This window comes from Mixophyes fleayi, chromosome 2 (genome assembly GCF_038048845.1).
Source record: "Mixophyes fleayi isolate aMixFle1 chromosome 2, aMixFle1.hap1, whole genome shotgun sequence".
NCBI classification, from domain to species: Eukaryota; Metazoa; Chordata; class Amphibia; order Anura; family Limnodynastidae; genus Mixophyes; species Mixophyes fleayi.
In genome coordinates this window covers 300077713-300094571 of record NC_134403.1, presented here as the reverse complement: position 1 = coordinate 300094571, position 16859 = coordinate 300077713, and the positions used below count along the sequence as shown (strand labels likewise).

At 38.5% G+C, this 16859-nt stretch overlaps 1 protein-coding gene across 1 annotated transcript in view; it reads right to left on the bottom strand.

Moving 5' to 3' along the window:
* Window positions 1-16859, bottom strand: part of PUDP (pseudouridine 5'-phosphatase) — a 179697-nt gene that overhangs the window by 121034 nt on the left and 41804 nt on the right. Inside the window, exon 2 of the mRNA XM_075196471.1 lies at window positions 6539-6757. Within this exon, the coding sequence (XP_075052572.1) occupies window positions 6539-6757 (219 nt within the window). The remainder of the gene's footprint in view (window positions 1-6538; window positions 6758-16859) is intronic.

Below are 16859 nucleotides of genomic sequence, written 5' to 3'. Positions count from 1 at the left end.
TGTGATAATTTCTCTTTAGAAGGCAGAGTTGTTTGCTGTTTTGTTGCTGACAGCATAACTCTCTTCAATTTTTTGTAGGGGGGGAGGAGGAGGAGGGCTAAGATCTGTGGGTGAAGCTGAACCACTAGTCATGAACACGGGCCAGGGCCTAAGCCGTTCCTTGCCACTCCGTGTCGTAAATAGCATATTGGCAACTTTACGTTTCTCCTCAGATGATTTAAAGTTTCTCTTTTTGCTACTTTTTCTTAACTTGGGCTTTTTGGATTTTACATGCCCGGTACTACGAGATTGGGCATCGGGCTTGGAAGACGACGTTGATGGCATTTCATCGTCTATGTCATGACTAGTGGCAGCAGCTTCAGCATTAGGAGGAAGTGGGTCTTGATCTTTCCCTACTTTATCCTCCAAATTTTTGGTCTCCATTATATGTAGCACAAGATACTGCAGAATGTGTGAACTTGGTAATATTGCAGTACCAATGGACTTATACTGCTGTATTGGTTTTGCAAATTTGGTTATAATTATTATATATTTTTTTTTTTTTAAATTTTTTATTTTTTTTTACTTTTTTTATATTTTTAAAAAACTTGGGAATAGTGGGGAAATAACTATGCCCTTAGAAGCACAGAGCACAGGACACAGCACCACTGGACTGAACAGGACACAGCACAGGACCCAGCAGCACTACGGAACTCAGCAGGACAGAGCACAGGACACAGCACCACTGGACTGATACTGCAGAATGTGTGAACTTTGTAATATTGCAGTACCAATGGACTTATACTGCTGGATTGGTTTTGCAAATTTGGTTATAATTATTATATTTATTTATTTTTTTTTTACTTTTTTATTTTTTTTTACTTTTTTTTATTTTTTAAAAACTTGGGAATAATGGGGAAATAACTATGCCCTTAGAAGCACAGAGCACAGGACACAGCACCACTGGACTGAACAGGACACGGCACAGGACCCAGCAGCACTACGGACCTCAGCAGGACAGAGCACAGGACACAGCACCACTGGACTGATACTGCAGAATGTGTAAACTTTGTAATATTGCAGTACCAATGGACTTTTACTGCTGAATGTGTGAACTTGGTAATATTGCAGTACCAATGGGCTTATACTGCAGGATTGGTTGTGCAAATTTTGTGGTAATTAAAAAAAATTAAAGTAGTTTTTGGTATTTTTTAAAAAAACATTTTTTTATTTTTTTAAACACAGGGGAATATTGGGGAAATAACTATGCCCTTAGAAGCACAGAGCACAGGACACAGCACCACTGGACTGAACAGGACACAGCACAGGACCCAGCAGCACCACTGACCTCAGAAGGACAGAGCACAGCACACAGCACCACTGGACTGATACTGCAGAACACAGCACAGCACAGCACAGCACAGCACAGCACAGAACTAAACAGCACAGAACTAAACAGCACAGAGGACCACCTAACACACCCTCCCTCTACCCTGATCAATGCCCGAGTGAAGATGGCGGCGACTAGCGGGGAATTTATAGGATCCGAGTATCGCGAGATCCGACAACGGGATTATGAGTCAGAGCCTCAGTTTCACATTTGAATTTGGCGCCAATACCCGGATCTGTCTCGGATCTGACTCGGATCCGCAACGTTCGGGTGGGCTCGGATTTCATAAATCCGAGTGCGCTCATCCCTAATTAAAAGGGGTATGGTCTTCATTATAGGGATAAAACAAAAGGCACTGGAGGACAGGGATTAATAGGTAAGGGGACATTGACTACCACTATATATTCTTTAATAAACAATATATATATTTCCACAAAATATATGTTATCTCCTATGTGACTAAAGGTTAATATTGCTAATCTTACACAATGTCTCATCATAATATTTCTTACCACTAAACAATCATATATAATCTAATGAACAGATATTATAACATACTATTGGACCTTAGGCCCTTTCTAGTCCAGAATGTGTCTCTATTTTCACTAGGAGTTCTCTGTGAATAATACTTGCTGTTGCCAGTTAGGGTTTTTGGGTTTAGGTAAACTATGTAAATGTTTTTTAGTTTTAGTCACTGAAGTTTAAATATCACTGAAATGCAGAATCCTTTCAAGTAAATGTTCACGTGGCCAGGACTTATCAAAGAATCACATTTGCTACACTATAGCGAATATTAAAAGACAGGTTAGACAAAAGTCCATAGAATAGAAAACAAATAACCTAAGTAAACATACAGGGGCTCATGAAGTGTCAGACACAGAAGCGGAAAATGCATTTTTGCCTTACTGCTCATACACAGTAAAAATAAATCTGCATACACTAAAATGTATCTCCCCTTTGTGCCTATTTATGTGTAGAGAATCTGAACGGGGAGGGAAGAGGCGGACTAGCGAATACCATGTGCAAAAAAGTCGTGTTAATACACCTTATGTACTATGTTAAAGAGGAAGCAGCTGCAGATATGCAGATCTGGGATGCGTATCCAGGGCAAAATTAAGTGAACAAAAAGTGTAGGGTCCCCCAGAATACCAGCATTAGGTTATGCCAGCCCAGGCTGGTGGCAATTTAGCAGAAAGTCCATTGCAATGACCTCTTAGCGGCTATACAGTAATATTTATAGCCAGTGAATTTTCCATTCTCTGAAGTCAGGGCGTAGGATATACATTTAATGGTTTTAATACTATTGTAAATATCAAGTACAGTACGTCAATTTTCAAATGTCAATGATAACATGTTAACCTGCTGCATACCGGACCTTGTCAAACAAGAGCCAGCATGCCTGGACACTTAATGGCAGCCTTGCCATGGTGGAACATGCAGTGCACCAGGGACAAAATTATTTTTAAGTATACAATCTGTATTATTACTCCACACCCACTGCCTATGGGCTTGGGAAAAATTTAACAGGAATGTAGTGAATGAAATTTGATAGTTATACAATGATGGCAGTCAGAGAAGTGGCAATATGGCATACCACTGTACCACTTCGACTACTGTGTGAGTGTGTGTGTGTGTGTATTATACATATATTGAGAGAAAGTACAGCATTCACAGGAATCCGACACAGGTATACCGAACTATTTAACTGTTTATTAGCAGTTGTTAGGATTGTAAAACAGTTCGAATGCTGGTTCAGCAATCATATCCAGTAATAGTACACAAAAATCCCCACCACCTACATCTGGCTAGACATAACTTCCCTGACTGCAAGCTGGCCACTTACTGGCATCAGTGGTCCCACCCACACATACAGACAGTGCCTTTATCCTCCACCCAAGCACTACAACAAATCACAGGAAACCAATCACACCCATGTGGAACACCTGTGTGTGTGTGTGTGTGCTAAAAGTGGATCCCAGGGAACCTTTAACCCTGTCTGCAGCCTGCTGCTGCAGATGGCTCTGTTTTTAACAGTTCCCTTATAGGGGAACTGTGGCAAATATGCCTCTTTGCCACTATATATATATATATATATATATATATATATATATATATATATATATATATACATACACACAAGTTAACCCGTGCATGATACTCATGCATTCTAGTCAAATCAAGCTACTTAAGGTCTTGAAAAGGTTCTTGTCATGCATTTGGGCCTAGCCCAGGCTTCCTCAGGGGAAGAGCGTTACTTCCCGACGCAAGCGCCCTTTTTAATGTGTGTTCATGAGGTAAAATTACCTCACGAAAATGAGTTTGACCCCTCAACTCATAAATTTAGCCTTTACTACCCCTCCCACGGGGGGCAGGGGGGATGATGGAAGTTAACTGACTTCACTATTTAAATTTTTCTGTCAAATAATGTCAGTATACCAAATTTCAGGTCAATTGGATGAGCCCTTTCTGAGAAAATAGTTTTTTCCACACACACACACACTAACACACGCCGCTAGGCTTTTACTTTTATATATTAGATAATGCTAAGAATTTAGTAGGTCAGTGTATAACTCCACCCAGCAGGTGGCGCTGCAGCTTGTTTTGTGTTTTTTTTCACACACAGACTAACACACGCCACTAGGCTTTTAAATTATAGATATATATATATCTATATATATATATAGATATATAGAAGTCTGACAAGAGCATACTTCTGGTAAAGCACAAACAACTTCCTGCTTTTTTACTTAGTGTCAAGATCTGCCTGCAGCCCTCTGAATTGCATGCTGCTTTGCATTGGCAGCTCCTGCCTTCTCGACCTTGGACTATTATATTATGTTTATCTGGCAGTACTCTGTTCACCTGAGGTGCTGTTATTGTGCCTTTTTCCTTTGCTATTGCTAGCGGTTTACCTGTGTCACTAATTATTTCCTGCACCTGGGGGTTCAGTTGCAGGAAAGTTGCAGCCAATCAGACACCTCCCTCATGGTATTGCATGATGGATAAGTACCTGCCTGTATTTCTCAGCATTGAGGACACCATTATGTCTTACCATATCCTCAACTAAATTTGCTGAAATGCAGCCCCCAACTTGCAAGGAACCTTCAACATGCTTCACTGTTGCCTGTACTCATCATTGTACTGCTCTCCAGTCCATTGAGAAACAAACTGCCTTCTGTTACAGCCAATATTTCAAATTTTGACTCATGTGCCCAGAGCACCTGCTGCGATTTCTCTGCACCCCAGTTCTTATGTTTTTGTGCATACTTGTCACTTGGCCTTGTTTTCATGCTGAAAGTATGGATTTCTGAGTGCAATTCTTCCATGAAGACCACTTCTGGCCAGACAAACAGTACATGGGTATACCTGGGTTCCAAGTTTTTTTCCAATTCTTAACTGATGGCACTGCTGGACATCTTCCGATTTCGAAGGGAAGCAAACATGTGTCTTTTATCTGATGCACTAAGTTTCCTTGGCTGACCACTATGTTGTGTATACGGTTCTCAACATTGCCTGTTTCTTTGTGCTTCTTCAAAAGAGCTTGAACACCACATCTTGAAACTCCAGTCTGCTTTGAAATCGTTGCCTGGGAGAGACTTTGCTGATGCTTGTGTCTTGTTGCTGTGCTCAATATTGCCATGGTGTCTGACCTGTAACATGAAACAGACTTCCACAACCTCACCTTTGCAGCAGAGTTTGGCTGATCATCACCCAGTTTTAAGTCTCCTATACAACTGTTTCTGTTTCAGTTAATGACTGTGTTTCAACATATGAAAATGATGATCATTATCACCTGTTTGGTATGATCGGTTAATCATACACCTAACTATAATACTAAAAAATCCCTGCCTTTGTGCAAGTGCACGTAGAAGAACTGATGCTGTTTTGAAGGTAAAGGGTGTTCACACCAAATACTGTTTTGATTTTGATTTCTCTTCTGTTCATTCACTTTGCATTTTGTTAATTGATAAAAATAAATTATCAACACTTTTATTTTTGAAAGCATTCTTTCTTTGCAGCATTTTCCCCACACCTGCCTAAAACTTGTGCACAAGGAGGGTGGGTGGATGGATTCATTAGCTAGGGGGAGAGATCATAACTGGGGGAGATGAGGGGGAATGAATTGGCTGAAGGAGCAACACAATTATTAATTGGTTGGGGGGGAGATCATGATTGGGGGATGCATTGGCTTCAGGGGCAGCATGATTAATAATTGGCTAGGGGGAGATCATGACTGTGGATGGACTGGCTTAAGGTGGATCATGATTATTAATTGGCTAGGGGGAGATCATGACTGGGGGGATGGATTGGCTGCAGGGGCATCAAGATTATTATTTGGCTTAATTAACTGACTGCCAGTAGTTGGTATATGTTAGTATATGATTATAAATAATGTTCATATATTTTTTTGTCTACATATGCTTGTACTAGATATTGTGTGATTTGGTCATAATGGAGTGCTGTGTTTGAATCATTCAGGGTTAACATTTTGCATTATAATACACTTTTTGCATATTTTTAATATAGGAATCCAAGTTTCCACAAGCCAGCAAACTTGACAACAATACTTCAAGAACAAGCAAGAGAGAACATCAGGTAGTCTATGCTGAGATAAGAGAGTATGGCACAATTTGTCTAACTTTGAATGATGAATTTTACTGTAATGGTATGTTAATATGTTTGCAGAATGAAGTGTGTTTTATGTATTAATTATTTTTTTACAATTTTGTGGGTGTATCATATCTATCTATCTATCTATCTATCTACTGTGGCACGGTGGGGTTGGGGTAACCGGTGTATTAGCCTAGAGCGGCTGGAACCTTTAATCAGGCCCTGGAGGAAGTATACACAAAACATACATCACAACTTGCTACAAGTGTGTTGGCAACTTTCAAATCTACTCTTCCCTTATCCACTAAACGGAAGCTCTAAACATAACCCAAAAGACAGAATGAGGCAAATATTTAGTGAAGCCACTTTCAACATTTCCCTCATCTCCCTAGGTAATCTTGCTTTCAATAATCTTTTTTCAGTAAACTGGAAGCCAGTTTAAGTCACAGAACAGCAATATTTAGTGGAAGAAATACATCTATTTCTCTCTCTCAGAATTACACATGCCATATAGTTTCACAGGTCTTGAAATTCATCACAATATAGTTGTCACTATACCTGGCATTAAGGATGCAGTTGGAAATAGCTCTTGCTGCTTAATTTGACTTTCATTCAGTAATTCTTCAGCAGTAATAGGAAGGTTAAGAACATCACGGATAATTTGGGCTGCTGGCAATGCCTTTTCCCCCATGACTAAGGATTTCACATCCCACGTGTACTTTTTTCCATATCGATCACAAATTTCTTGAAATACCACTGTGTAAAGGCGTTCTGTATCTGTAAAGGAAGGTATGTAACAATGATAAGATATATTACATGTATTCTTAAAGTGTGATACAGTGGGATTTTGCATAAGTCACAGGGAAATGTTCGATCAATCACAAAATGTATTTGTGACCTGCAAAATAATGTAACCAATAATGAGTGTATGCCAATGTAAATTCCTATGCTGTATTTATAATAGTGCTTCAAAAGAATAATAGGCCATTTAACTTGATTTAAATATTGCATGTTAAGGCAACAATTACCATAAACTCAATAGAATATAATGACACCTCTTAGCAGTTAGTTACAAAGTAGAATATTTTAAATCAGAATATCATGTAGATTTCACAGTTTACCATAATGTACAATTAACTTACAAAAGACAAAGTAGCAGTAGCAGCAGCAGCAGCAGCAACAGTAGTAGCAACAGCAGTAGCAGCAGTATTAGCAGCAGCAGTAGTAGTAGCAGCAACAAAAGTAACAGTAGTAGTAGTGGTAGTAGATGTACTGGAAGTAATAATAGTTGTAGTAATAGTAGCAGTAGTAGTAGTGGCAGCAGTAGTAGCAGCAGCAGCAGCAATAGTAACAGTAGTAGTAGTGGTAGTAGATGTACTGGAAGTAATAATAGTTGTAGTAATAGTAGCAGTAGCAGTAGTAGTGGCAGCAGTAGTAGCAGCAGCAGCAGCAATAATAACAGTAGTAGTAGTGGTAGCAATAGTAGCAGTAGCAGTGGTAGTAGTGATAATAGTAGTAGCAGCAGCAGCTATAGTAACAGTAGTAGTAGATGTAGTGGAAGTAATAACAATAGTAATAGTAGTAGTAGCAATAGTAGTATTAGCAGTACAGCATTGTCCAATTCAGATTTTAAATTAATATACATTGTATATACATTGTTAACACAGACTGGATACACAGGTAATTAAGCATAAATTTCTCCATCCTAAACTAAGCCACCTTGCAGCTCAAAATTGTTAAATCCTATGCAACAAGTACAAAGTATAAACAATTCAGTCTTAAATGGAAGCCAACATGTATATGCAATTTGGGGTCATATTTGTGAAACTTAAAAAGCAGTCAGTTTATTCCATATAGACATTTAAGACATATATTAATTTAATACAAACATGGGGCCTGATTCATTAAGGATCTTAAATGAAGAGGTATCTTTTTTCAGTCTCCTGGACAAAACCATGTTACAATGCAAGGGGTGCAAATTAGCATTCTGTTTTGCACATAAGTTAAATACTGACTGTTTTTTCATGTAGCACACAAGTACTTGATAGCTTATTTGTACACTGAAATTTAAAGTTGATTTGTGTGCTACATGAAAAAAAATAGTCAGTATTTAACTTATGTGCCAAACAGAATACTAATTTTCACCCCTTGCATTGTAACATGGTTTTGTCCAGGAGATTGAAATAAGATACCTCTTCATTTAAGATCCTTAATGAATAAGGCCCATGATGATTAATATATGTGTAAAATCCTATAGATAATATCAGGGGCTGACTGGCAACTTTTAATCCAGGGGGCGAGACTCGGCTCAGCAGGCTATTAGGAATATTAATAATATGCAAATAGCCCAGTGACCCAGCCCAAAGTAGCCCACTATAGGACCGGCCCAGGGGGCAGATGCCCCCCAGCCCATGAATAATATCTGTATAATATTCATTAGGAAAATGTGTATTAAAAGGAATTAATTGTCCCCTACTGTAAATTATGGCTATTAGAAATCCCCTCGGTTTTATGTGAAACATTTATAAAAACACTCATATTGCAGCCTTCAACAATATGTTTTTTTATGGTTCCAGAACCTCTCTGTGACTTTTAATATCCAAAAAATGTAAAGTAGGTAATGCATTATACCATATATATCTCACCAAACTAAAAAAACTGTGAACGAGAAGTTATACATAAATGTGTAAGCTTCTACCTCAGAAAAGGTTTCTTAGCTAATTTAATCCTGGCACACCTACTGTACCTTTCCATAGGTGTACAGCTTTAGAGTGAGAGTCAAAAAAATATGACTAAATTCAACCAACAACAACAGTCTTATGCGTACAAATCCTTTAGCACACATTAATGGGGGAAAAAATGGAGTAATGCAGCCCCAAAAGCCCACAGGACATATATCACAATACTGTTTCAAATCAGCACAAATTTAACAGACTAGCTCTGATAGCTTCAAGATTGATAGCCTAACTGAAAGGAAAAAAAGCATACACTTGGCAGTACCAGGTGGTGTTCTCAGCAAGTGAGAGTTAAAGATAAATTGAAGGCATATGGCTTAAGCTGTTGCTGTCCTACAGCTTAATTTATTACTGATGCAGTGGGAACTAAGAGACAAATAAAAGGAATAGACAACGATCTCAGGGCAATGTGGTACTCGTACATTTTTAAGATCAAGTCAGAATAATAAACTGCCTCTAGTACCAGAATACAAACAGGCAAACAAAACCACAGAGCATCAAATTGGAAGCCAAATCGTTTATACGGGTTACCACCATTTGATAAGACCTATTACTCAGACAATTTATGTTAATGTACATGGGTACCATTCTTAAGCTGCAATTTATCAAGCTCAAATTCCCTGCATTGGATAAGGATCTGGTGATGCAGTCAGCTCATGCTAATGTGTGATGGATGAGATTAACGCTCTGTGAATCCTGGAAGTAATGTTTGTTAGTAATGCCAAATGCAACTGTGGAACCCCAAGAAGAGTGTAAATAGACAACTTTTATACCTATGAAGATGGAAAAGTCATGTGATGATTATGTTCAACTCTTACATGATTTTCAGGAGGAAATTTAAGCCAATAATAGCACAACTGCTCAATCTACCACACAATGTGATATTATTCAGAGTGTTATGTGTGCAGTTTATTACATGTTTTCAATACTGTAGAAGAAGCACTAAAAGAGAGACAGTTGGGTGACAATTGATATACATGTAACTTTCAAAAACTACCTCTGTTTCCAGTCTCTATAAAGAATGGTATGATAATCAGAAGCAGACAAATTTAAATTCATTAGATTTATGGACACAATTCCCCTAGTGCTATATAAATATATACAATACTTGTTTCTTACAACTGTATCAAATGGAAAAATAAAATGAGAATGACTGAAAAGGCCATTGTTGCATTCCTGAGACAGAAAATGTATATGAGGCCTGTTCTTAAAAATAAACTTTTTAAATAAGTGGGTTGCTTTGTATTACAATATACTATCCTCAGATATGTAATTAAAAACATGGATCTTATTCTATGCCAAAATTTAATTTTATGTAAAACAGAGATGAAACAAAATTTATATAAGAAGTATTTCAAGTCAATCTCAGTGGATTTCAATTTTTTCAGTAAGAAAACAATGGTAAGAAAATCAGGAATAAATCCTATAAAACGCAATAACCATGGAGACCTTCAAATGCAGCAAATTATTCCATGGGCTAGTGAAAATACTGTTCCATTTCAGCTCAAAGTCACAAATACAGCTTCCTATAGAGATAAAGAAAGTGGTATTGACAACTGAAGCTAAACTTTAAGACAAATGTTTGCAAGTGAATATATATATATAAATATATATATATATATATATATATATATATATATATATATATATATATATATATATATATACATACACATACATACATATATATTACATTAAAAACAATAAGAAATATGGTAAGAACAGGAGCAATGCCTATAAATACTTTTGATGTATCTCGCTCCGTTGTTCTGATATTTACTGGAAAAAAATAACAGGCATAAAGCTGTAGGGGGCTGTCATTTTGCTTTTACAGACCTCAAAAAGAGAAAAGAATATATGATTACAGCATTTGAAAGACAGAGAGATAGGCCTGAAGAGCTAGCTAGCGGCCCCCACAGTTGCTTTTACATGGCTGAGCCACATTATTCCAACCAGTTTCACTCAGATTGGAGGGGTCTTTAGATGAAATCACATTTTGTCTCAGGCCCTTGATGTCAATGGCAGATTTTTCAACTAGTTGGGGAGTCTACACCTCAACAATTCAGAGTCATATGCACATGAGAGTCTAACAGTTTCCTAGATGGCGGGTCAAAAATCACAGTCTTAACTCAAAAAGACAAAGTATTAATATCCATCCCTTTACAAAGAGGCCTACATACAACTTTTTTCATTAAGTGGGGTACTGGTCTCTTTTCTTGTTGTAGGTCTCTCATAAAACCAAGTAAAAATAAAAATAAAGTATTTTTATTGATATTTTATATACAGCACAGAAAATAAAATTAACAAAAAAAAACCATGAAACCATCCTGTCTAACTAATCTACTTATCTAACCTAGTCACTGGTAGCATTGTATAGTAGGATCGTGTGAACCATTGAAATCGTGAGACCATAGAAAATCTATCAATTAAAAATGCAATGAATGCAAGTTTCAGCAACATGGTTAATAAAATACTTATTTTCTTCTAGATAGTGTCAAATGTCTAAGTTTTAAAGGATCAACACTCCACATCAAACCTTGTAAAATAAAGGTATGCAGGGCTGAGAGCTAGCTACCAATCCCCACCAAATCATCCTGGTGAGGGTGAACTGCAAATTGAGAATCATACCAGTGATGCCACACCTTATATTTATGCAAGGCCCTTCTTCTTTCATACATGAACCACTCATGCTTCCAGACTTCCATGACTAGATTGGTCCTGTGGATAGCACAAGGTGGTTCAGGCGCCATCTATTCCCAAGAATAACTTTAGCCAGGGAGGCCAAAGTAAATATATATTTGAAGAGTGGCTTATCCAGGCTCTCTTCCAGTGTGATACCAAACTGGCAGACCTTGGGGCACAAAGGAGGACTGAGAGACAACGTGATAGAGATACACACCCCATACTGTGCTCTAGAAGGACTGAACAACTAGACATGTTGATAATAGATGTCGAAAAATGTCTGCTGCGTCCCTACACTTGGGGCACTCAGTGAAGGTACGTCGTTCCATCCTGTGCAGTCTAGTGGGGGTTAAATATACTCTATGTACCATATAGAAATGAACCTGCTGAAACCTAAGATAGGAGGTGGCATCTCTAGTAACACTATAATCAAGCTCCTCTCCTCATCCGAGAGAACCCCAAGATCAATCTCTCATCTAAGTCTTAGTAGATCCAGTCCCCCTGGTGACATCTGAGGTAACAATATGACATATAATACAGATATTCTCATATCTCATATCTATACAGAGAGCAGCACATTTTTAACAGGAGCATCTAGAATCTGAGGTGGGTTCCTAGGAAACTGAGCATAAACTAGATAACTTTAATGATATAGGTTGGAGGAAATTGAATTATGTAAAAAATAGAATGCAGCCGAACTTTGAAATGAATATTTGAGAAATCTGACTGTCAGGATGAAGGCCTAAATAGAAAATTAAATGTCAGGGCCCCAAATAAAAAATCAAACTAATAAATAGAAATTAATGTGATATTCCCTCAGAAAAAAGTTCTCTTTCCTTTTTAAAACATTTGGTCAATTAGCCCAGTGAGAGATAATTAGGTTCAGCAGACACTCTGTAAGAAAACCAAGTTAAAATATGCAGATTACAGCCATCCATGAGCACCTTGTAGACAAAGACAAAACATGAAGGCTATCTATGCAGGTATATAGAAATATGAACTTCAAAGAAAATGCCTTCATATTGCATATTTTGGTAAATCAGGGTGCCACATCATACTCAGGGGCCAAAAATGAACAAAGGTTGCGAATTATAGGTAACAGTGGTACCTGGGGACAGCAGTAGACGCGTGTATTTGGGAAAAGGTATTTCATATTGTTATAATTCCATCATGTTTGGTATTAAAATGTGCGGGAGATTATGATTGGTTTATTGACGGGGGAGTTATATCTCTATGATATATCTGAGAAAAGTTAAGACAGGTCAAAACTTTTTGAGCAAACCATGGTTGACACCCAGGCGACATTTCCACCCCCATATTAGCATCAACGGGCCCTCTGAATGCTGTCCCATTTGAGTTGGCTTAAAAGTCTGTGTTGTGAAAGAATAAATTGTCAGCTCTTGGGGTTCAATCTAATTGAAGGACTGTCCATCTCTTCTGCCTGCCTCAGGCATACAGATTATTATAAGTAATTTATGCACTGTACTTTCATTCCATTTGTTTTTATAACTGTTATGCAATTTTTTATTTGTATGTAAATTGTTTATTAATTGTTTTTTATTACCTGTAGGCATTATACCTTTTTGTATATTAAATCCAAAACTTAATAAGTGCTGTCCTTAATGCTTTAAATGAATTCACAGCCTTTTATGAAGATTGCTTGACCATGCTAATCTTTAAAATGCTGAGGTGTGAATTGTGAATACATTTGTATACCAAGCCTAGTATGTGCCTGCATGTACATTTATGTCATAGAGCCTTTGAGGGGTTAAGTGTAAATGCTACGCCTGAGGATCTGTTTGTACCCAGACTGGGTTGGACTGGTGACTAGGTACACAAAGCTGGGTGGCCTAATGTTCCTCTGCATGTAGTGGAAGAACTGGTGAAGATGGTGATTACACTAGCAGAGGAGGGCAAACAGGAACTGGATTGCTGAACCAAACTGGAATCGAAATGCTATAAATGGAATGCTGGAAAAGGATTGCTGTACCCAGACTGGAACAGAAATGCTGTAACTAGAATGAAACCAGAGTGCTTGAACCGGAATGCAGACTGCACTGTCGGAGCTAGACTGATCGCAAGACTGATCGGAACCAGGTTGGCATTTGATATACAACGCTGTACTGGCAACTGGTAAGGGCTCCAGGAAGTCCTTTTATACTGATAGTTGTTTCCTGATTGGAGACTACGGTCAACTGGGCTAAAGCAGCACTCTGAGTTGCTGGGATGGATCAGGTGACTAAGTCCAAGATGGCAGCTCACATGAACTGATTTTGGAGGGAAACCCGGAATGGAGGCTGTTATCACCTGAGTGGTTGAGAGGAATCATGTGACTGGAATGAACTCTTCATTGGGGACAAACTAGACATTATATATATATATATTAGGGATGTGCACCGGCCACTTTTTGTGTCTCGTGATTTGTGTTTTGGATTCGGATTTGCTTGAGGTTTTGGGTTCGGATTTGTTTTGCAAAACACCTGACAAAAGGTTTTGGTTCGGATTTAAGGTTTTGGATTCGGATTTATTTTGAAAAAAACATAAAAAGGGCTAAAAAACAGTTTTGTGGGGTTTTTTTTTCACTCCTACGCTATTATTAACCTCAATAACGTTCATTAACAATCATTTCCACTAATTTCCAGTGTATTCTGAACACCTCACAATATTGTTTTTAGGCCAAAAGGTTGCACCGAGGTAGCTTGAGCACATAATGCCAAAAAAAAGAGGTACAAGATGGAATTGTTCTGGGCCCTCCCTCCCACCCCTCACGAGATTCGACGCGAGACTTGGACGACAGAGCCTCGTTTTCATTTTTTTGCCCGCCGGAAATATCCGAACAGTGCTCGGATCCCGTTCGGATCCGCACTGTTCGGGTGGGCTCGGATTAGCGGAATCCGAGCCCGCTCATCTCTAATATATATATATACATATATATATATATATATATATATATATATATAGTCATGCTGTTTGTTGTAAAGAGACTTGCACCCAGATACAATTTCTTATTATAGCAACAATCCCCATTACAATCATTGTGCACACTACAAATGCTGCACATTGTACAACGTCCCCAGAACTAATATGCACACAGGTCTCCCCTATTGCCACTCATACCCCCTGCTGCCAATCAATGCCCCTCATGTGCAATGCCTGCTGGTGACAGTAATGGGAGGATAGGTGCCCTGAGATGGCCTAGATATAAAGGTGGATGGGTCTGAGGTACAATGGAGGACATGAGAGAGGGGATTGTCTTACTTGCTGCATATGTGTGCTCCTAGCATGTCACCGAGACGCTGGGCTGTAGTTTCTGTCAGGGGTTGGTTGTCAGTGGAACGCACATGCGTTCCACTGACAGGAAGTCCGGCATTTGGAACGCAAACTTGCGTTCCAAATGCCGCACTTCCTGTTAGTGGAACGCACGTGAGTTCCAGTGCTGAACCATTGTAAGTTAATATCTCTCTCTCAGGAGGCAGGTAGTGGGCGGCTGCTGCGCCCCCTTGGCCTTGCGCCCTGGGCAACGGCACCGCCCGCACCTGCCTCGTTACGGCTCTGGTCCACATGGACAACTTGGAAAGACAGCAAAGTGGTAAGTGACAGAACCTGAAAGCCTGGTGTGTGAAAGTTAATCCTTTTGAGGATGGACCCTGTATACCTCTTGGGCTTCAAAGGGAACTTTGCATGGAAGATACGGATCAAGCGTGGAGCATATACATCAGTGGCTTTAGTCCAGGCTTTTTCTTCTAGACCGTAAAAATGAGTGTTCATTGTGTGCTAGTGTGAGACAGTATATTGGGGTCCTATTGCCCTTAATCAATAGGTGGTGGCAAAACTGAAGTCGGTGTGGTTGTGTAAGCGCTGTTTGGGGACGATTCAGCAAATCTGTAACCTGTGTGATAGGTAATAGGAAGACTGAGTACTGGAATAGTGTGTAATCCCATACAGTAAACACTTCCAAGTCATAAGTGCGCAGAGTGGGATTTGTGACTGGTAACTGTAATTAGGAGAGGTTTCCTGACAAAATAGAGGTAATATATTGCTTGATTTTGTGAATATACAATAAGATAGTAAACCAGTGAGTGAATAAAGGTGGTTTTCCCTGACACCGACCATTTTTTTTCCTTAGATTGTTTCCCAGGAAGCAATGCAGTGGGATTTCCATTACATACCTGGTTATTCCAAGTTTTCAGAGCAAAAGACTAAGTAATACAAATTAAACCTATATCTATCTTGGCACATAAAACATCAAGGTTTCCCTCATTGAACTTCCTTCACCTGGCATAGTATCCCACACTAAGAGAACTGTGTTTAGGAATAATGTTTGAGGATAAAAATATTGCACATATTTTCACAAATAATCTAGCCTTACACACATTTATGGCAACACTGGTCACCCGCTATATTTCACTGGTACGTCTGTTTTATCTACTCATGTATTTTGCCATCATTAAATGTGCATGTGCAGGCACATCTGTTTGCTGTTGAAGCCTGAGGTTAGAGAGAATGAGTTGGATGGTCACAGTAAGGGTATTACTGAGATAGATATAATGAATATAAAAGCCATTATCATCCACTAGGAAAACATTGGGTTACATTTGTACATCACTTTTGGATGGTATGGAGATGGAGACACTACTAGAACTGTATCACACAGCAGCAGGAACAGTAGATACCACCATTTTATTATGGTGCATGTTCTATATAAGAGATGTAAATGACCAAGAGACCCTGCTGATCACCATGCTACAGCCAATTAATCATATTCGATAATGTTAAATTCATGAGTGCTGACTGTTCCTTGTAAGCAAGGAAAACACCATTGTACCCTTTCGCAACACTCTATGGCTGAAATAGTAATAAAAATCACAGAGCAAAAACGTAAATCTCAAATAAATCCAACACATAATTAATCAAATATAAAAACATAATACAGAACAATTAAAACTGAACCACTAACAATCCCTTGAAATTGGTATTTAGCTGGTTTGTACTTTATTTATACGTAATGAATTGAAGAGTGTAATTTGGCACATTTTGTTTGCGAGACTGTACAAGTGGAATCTTCTAATCTCCATGACAGTTATGCTCCCCCCTAGTATTATAAATGGAATAATATACCCCTTACTGTAAAATAAAAGGACATTAGAAATCACGAATATGTGCTGTGACCATGTAAAAGCAAAAAAATCTTTGGCTGAATGCTTTTATACAGGGCCACTTCCATACCTCATACAGCAGGGGGTACATTATTTGTTATGGTACACCAGTTTATATTTAAAATCAAGTAATTTTTATGAGGTGCTCTTTACATCTAGGTGTTTTTCACCTTCACTGATGATAATCAACTTTGAGTCATAATTATTCCAACATCGAGGACAGCAATAAAGACTGATTTATATGTTCTATGGCATCCAGCAATTTACAGGATTCTAAACAGCATGGATTTCATAAATAAATGTTAT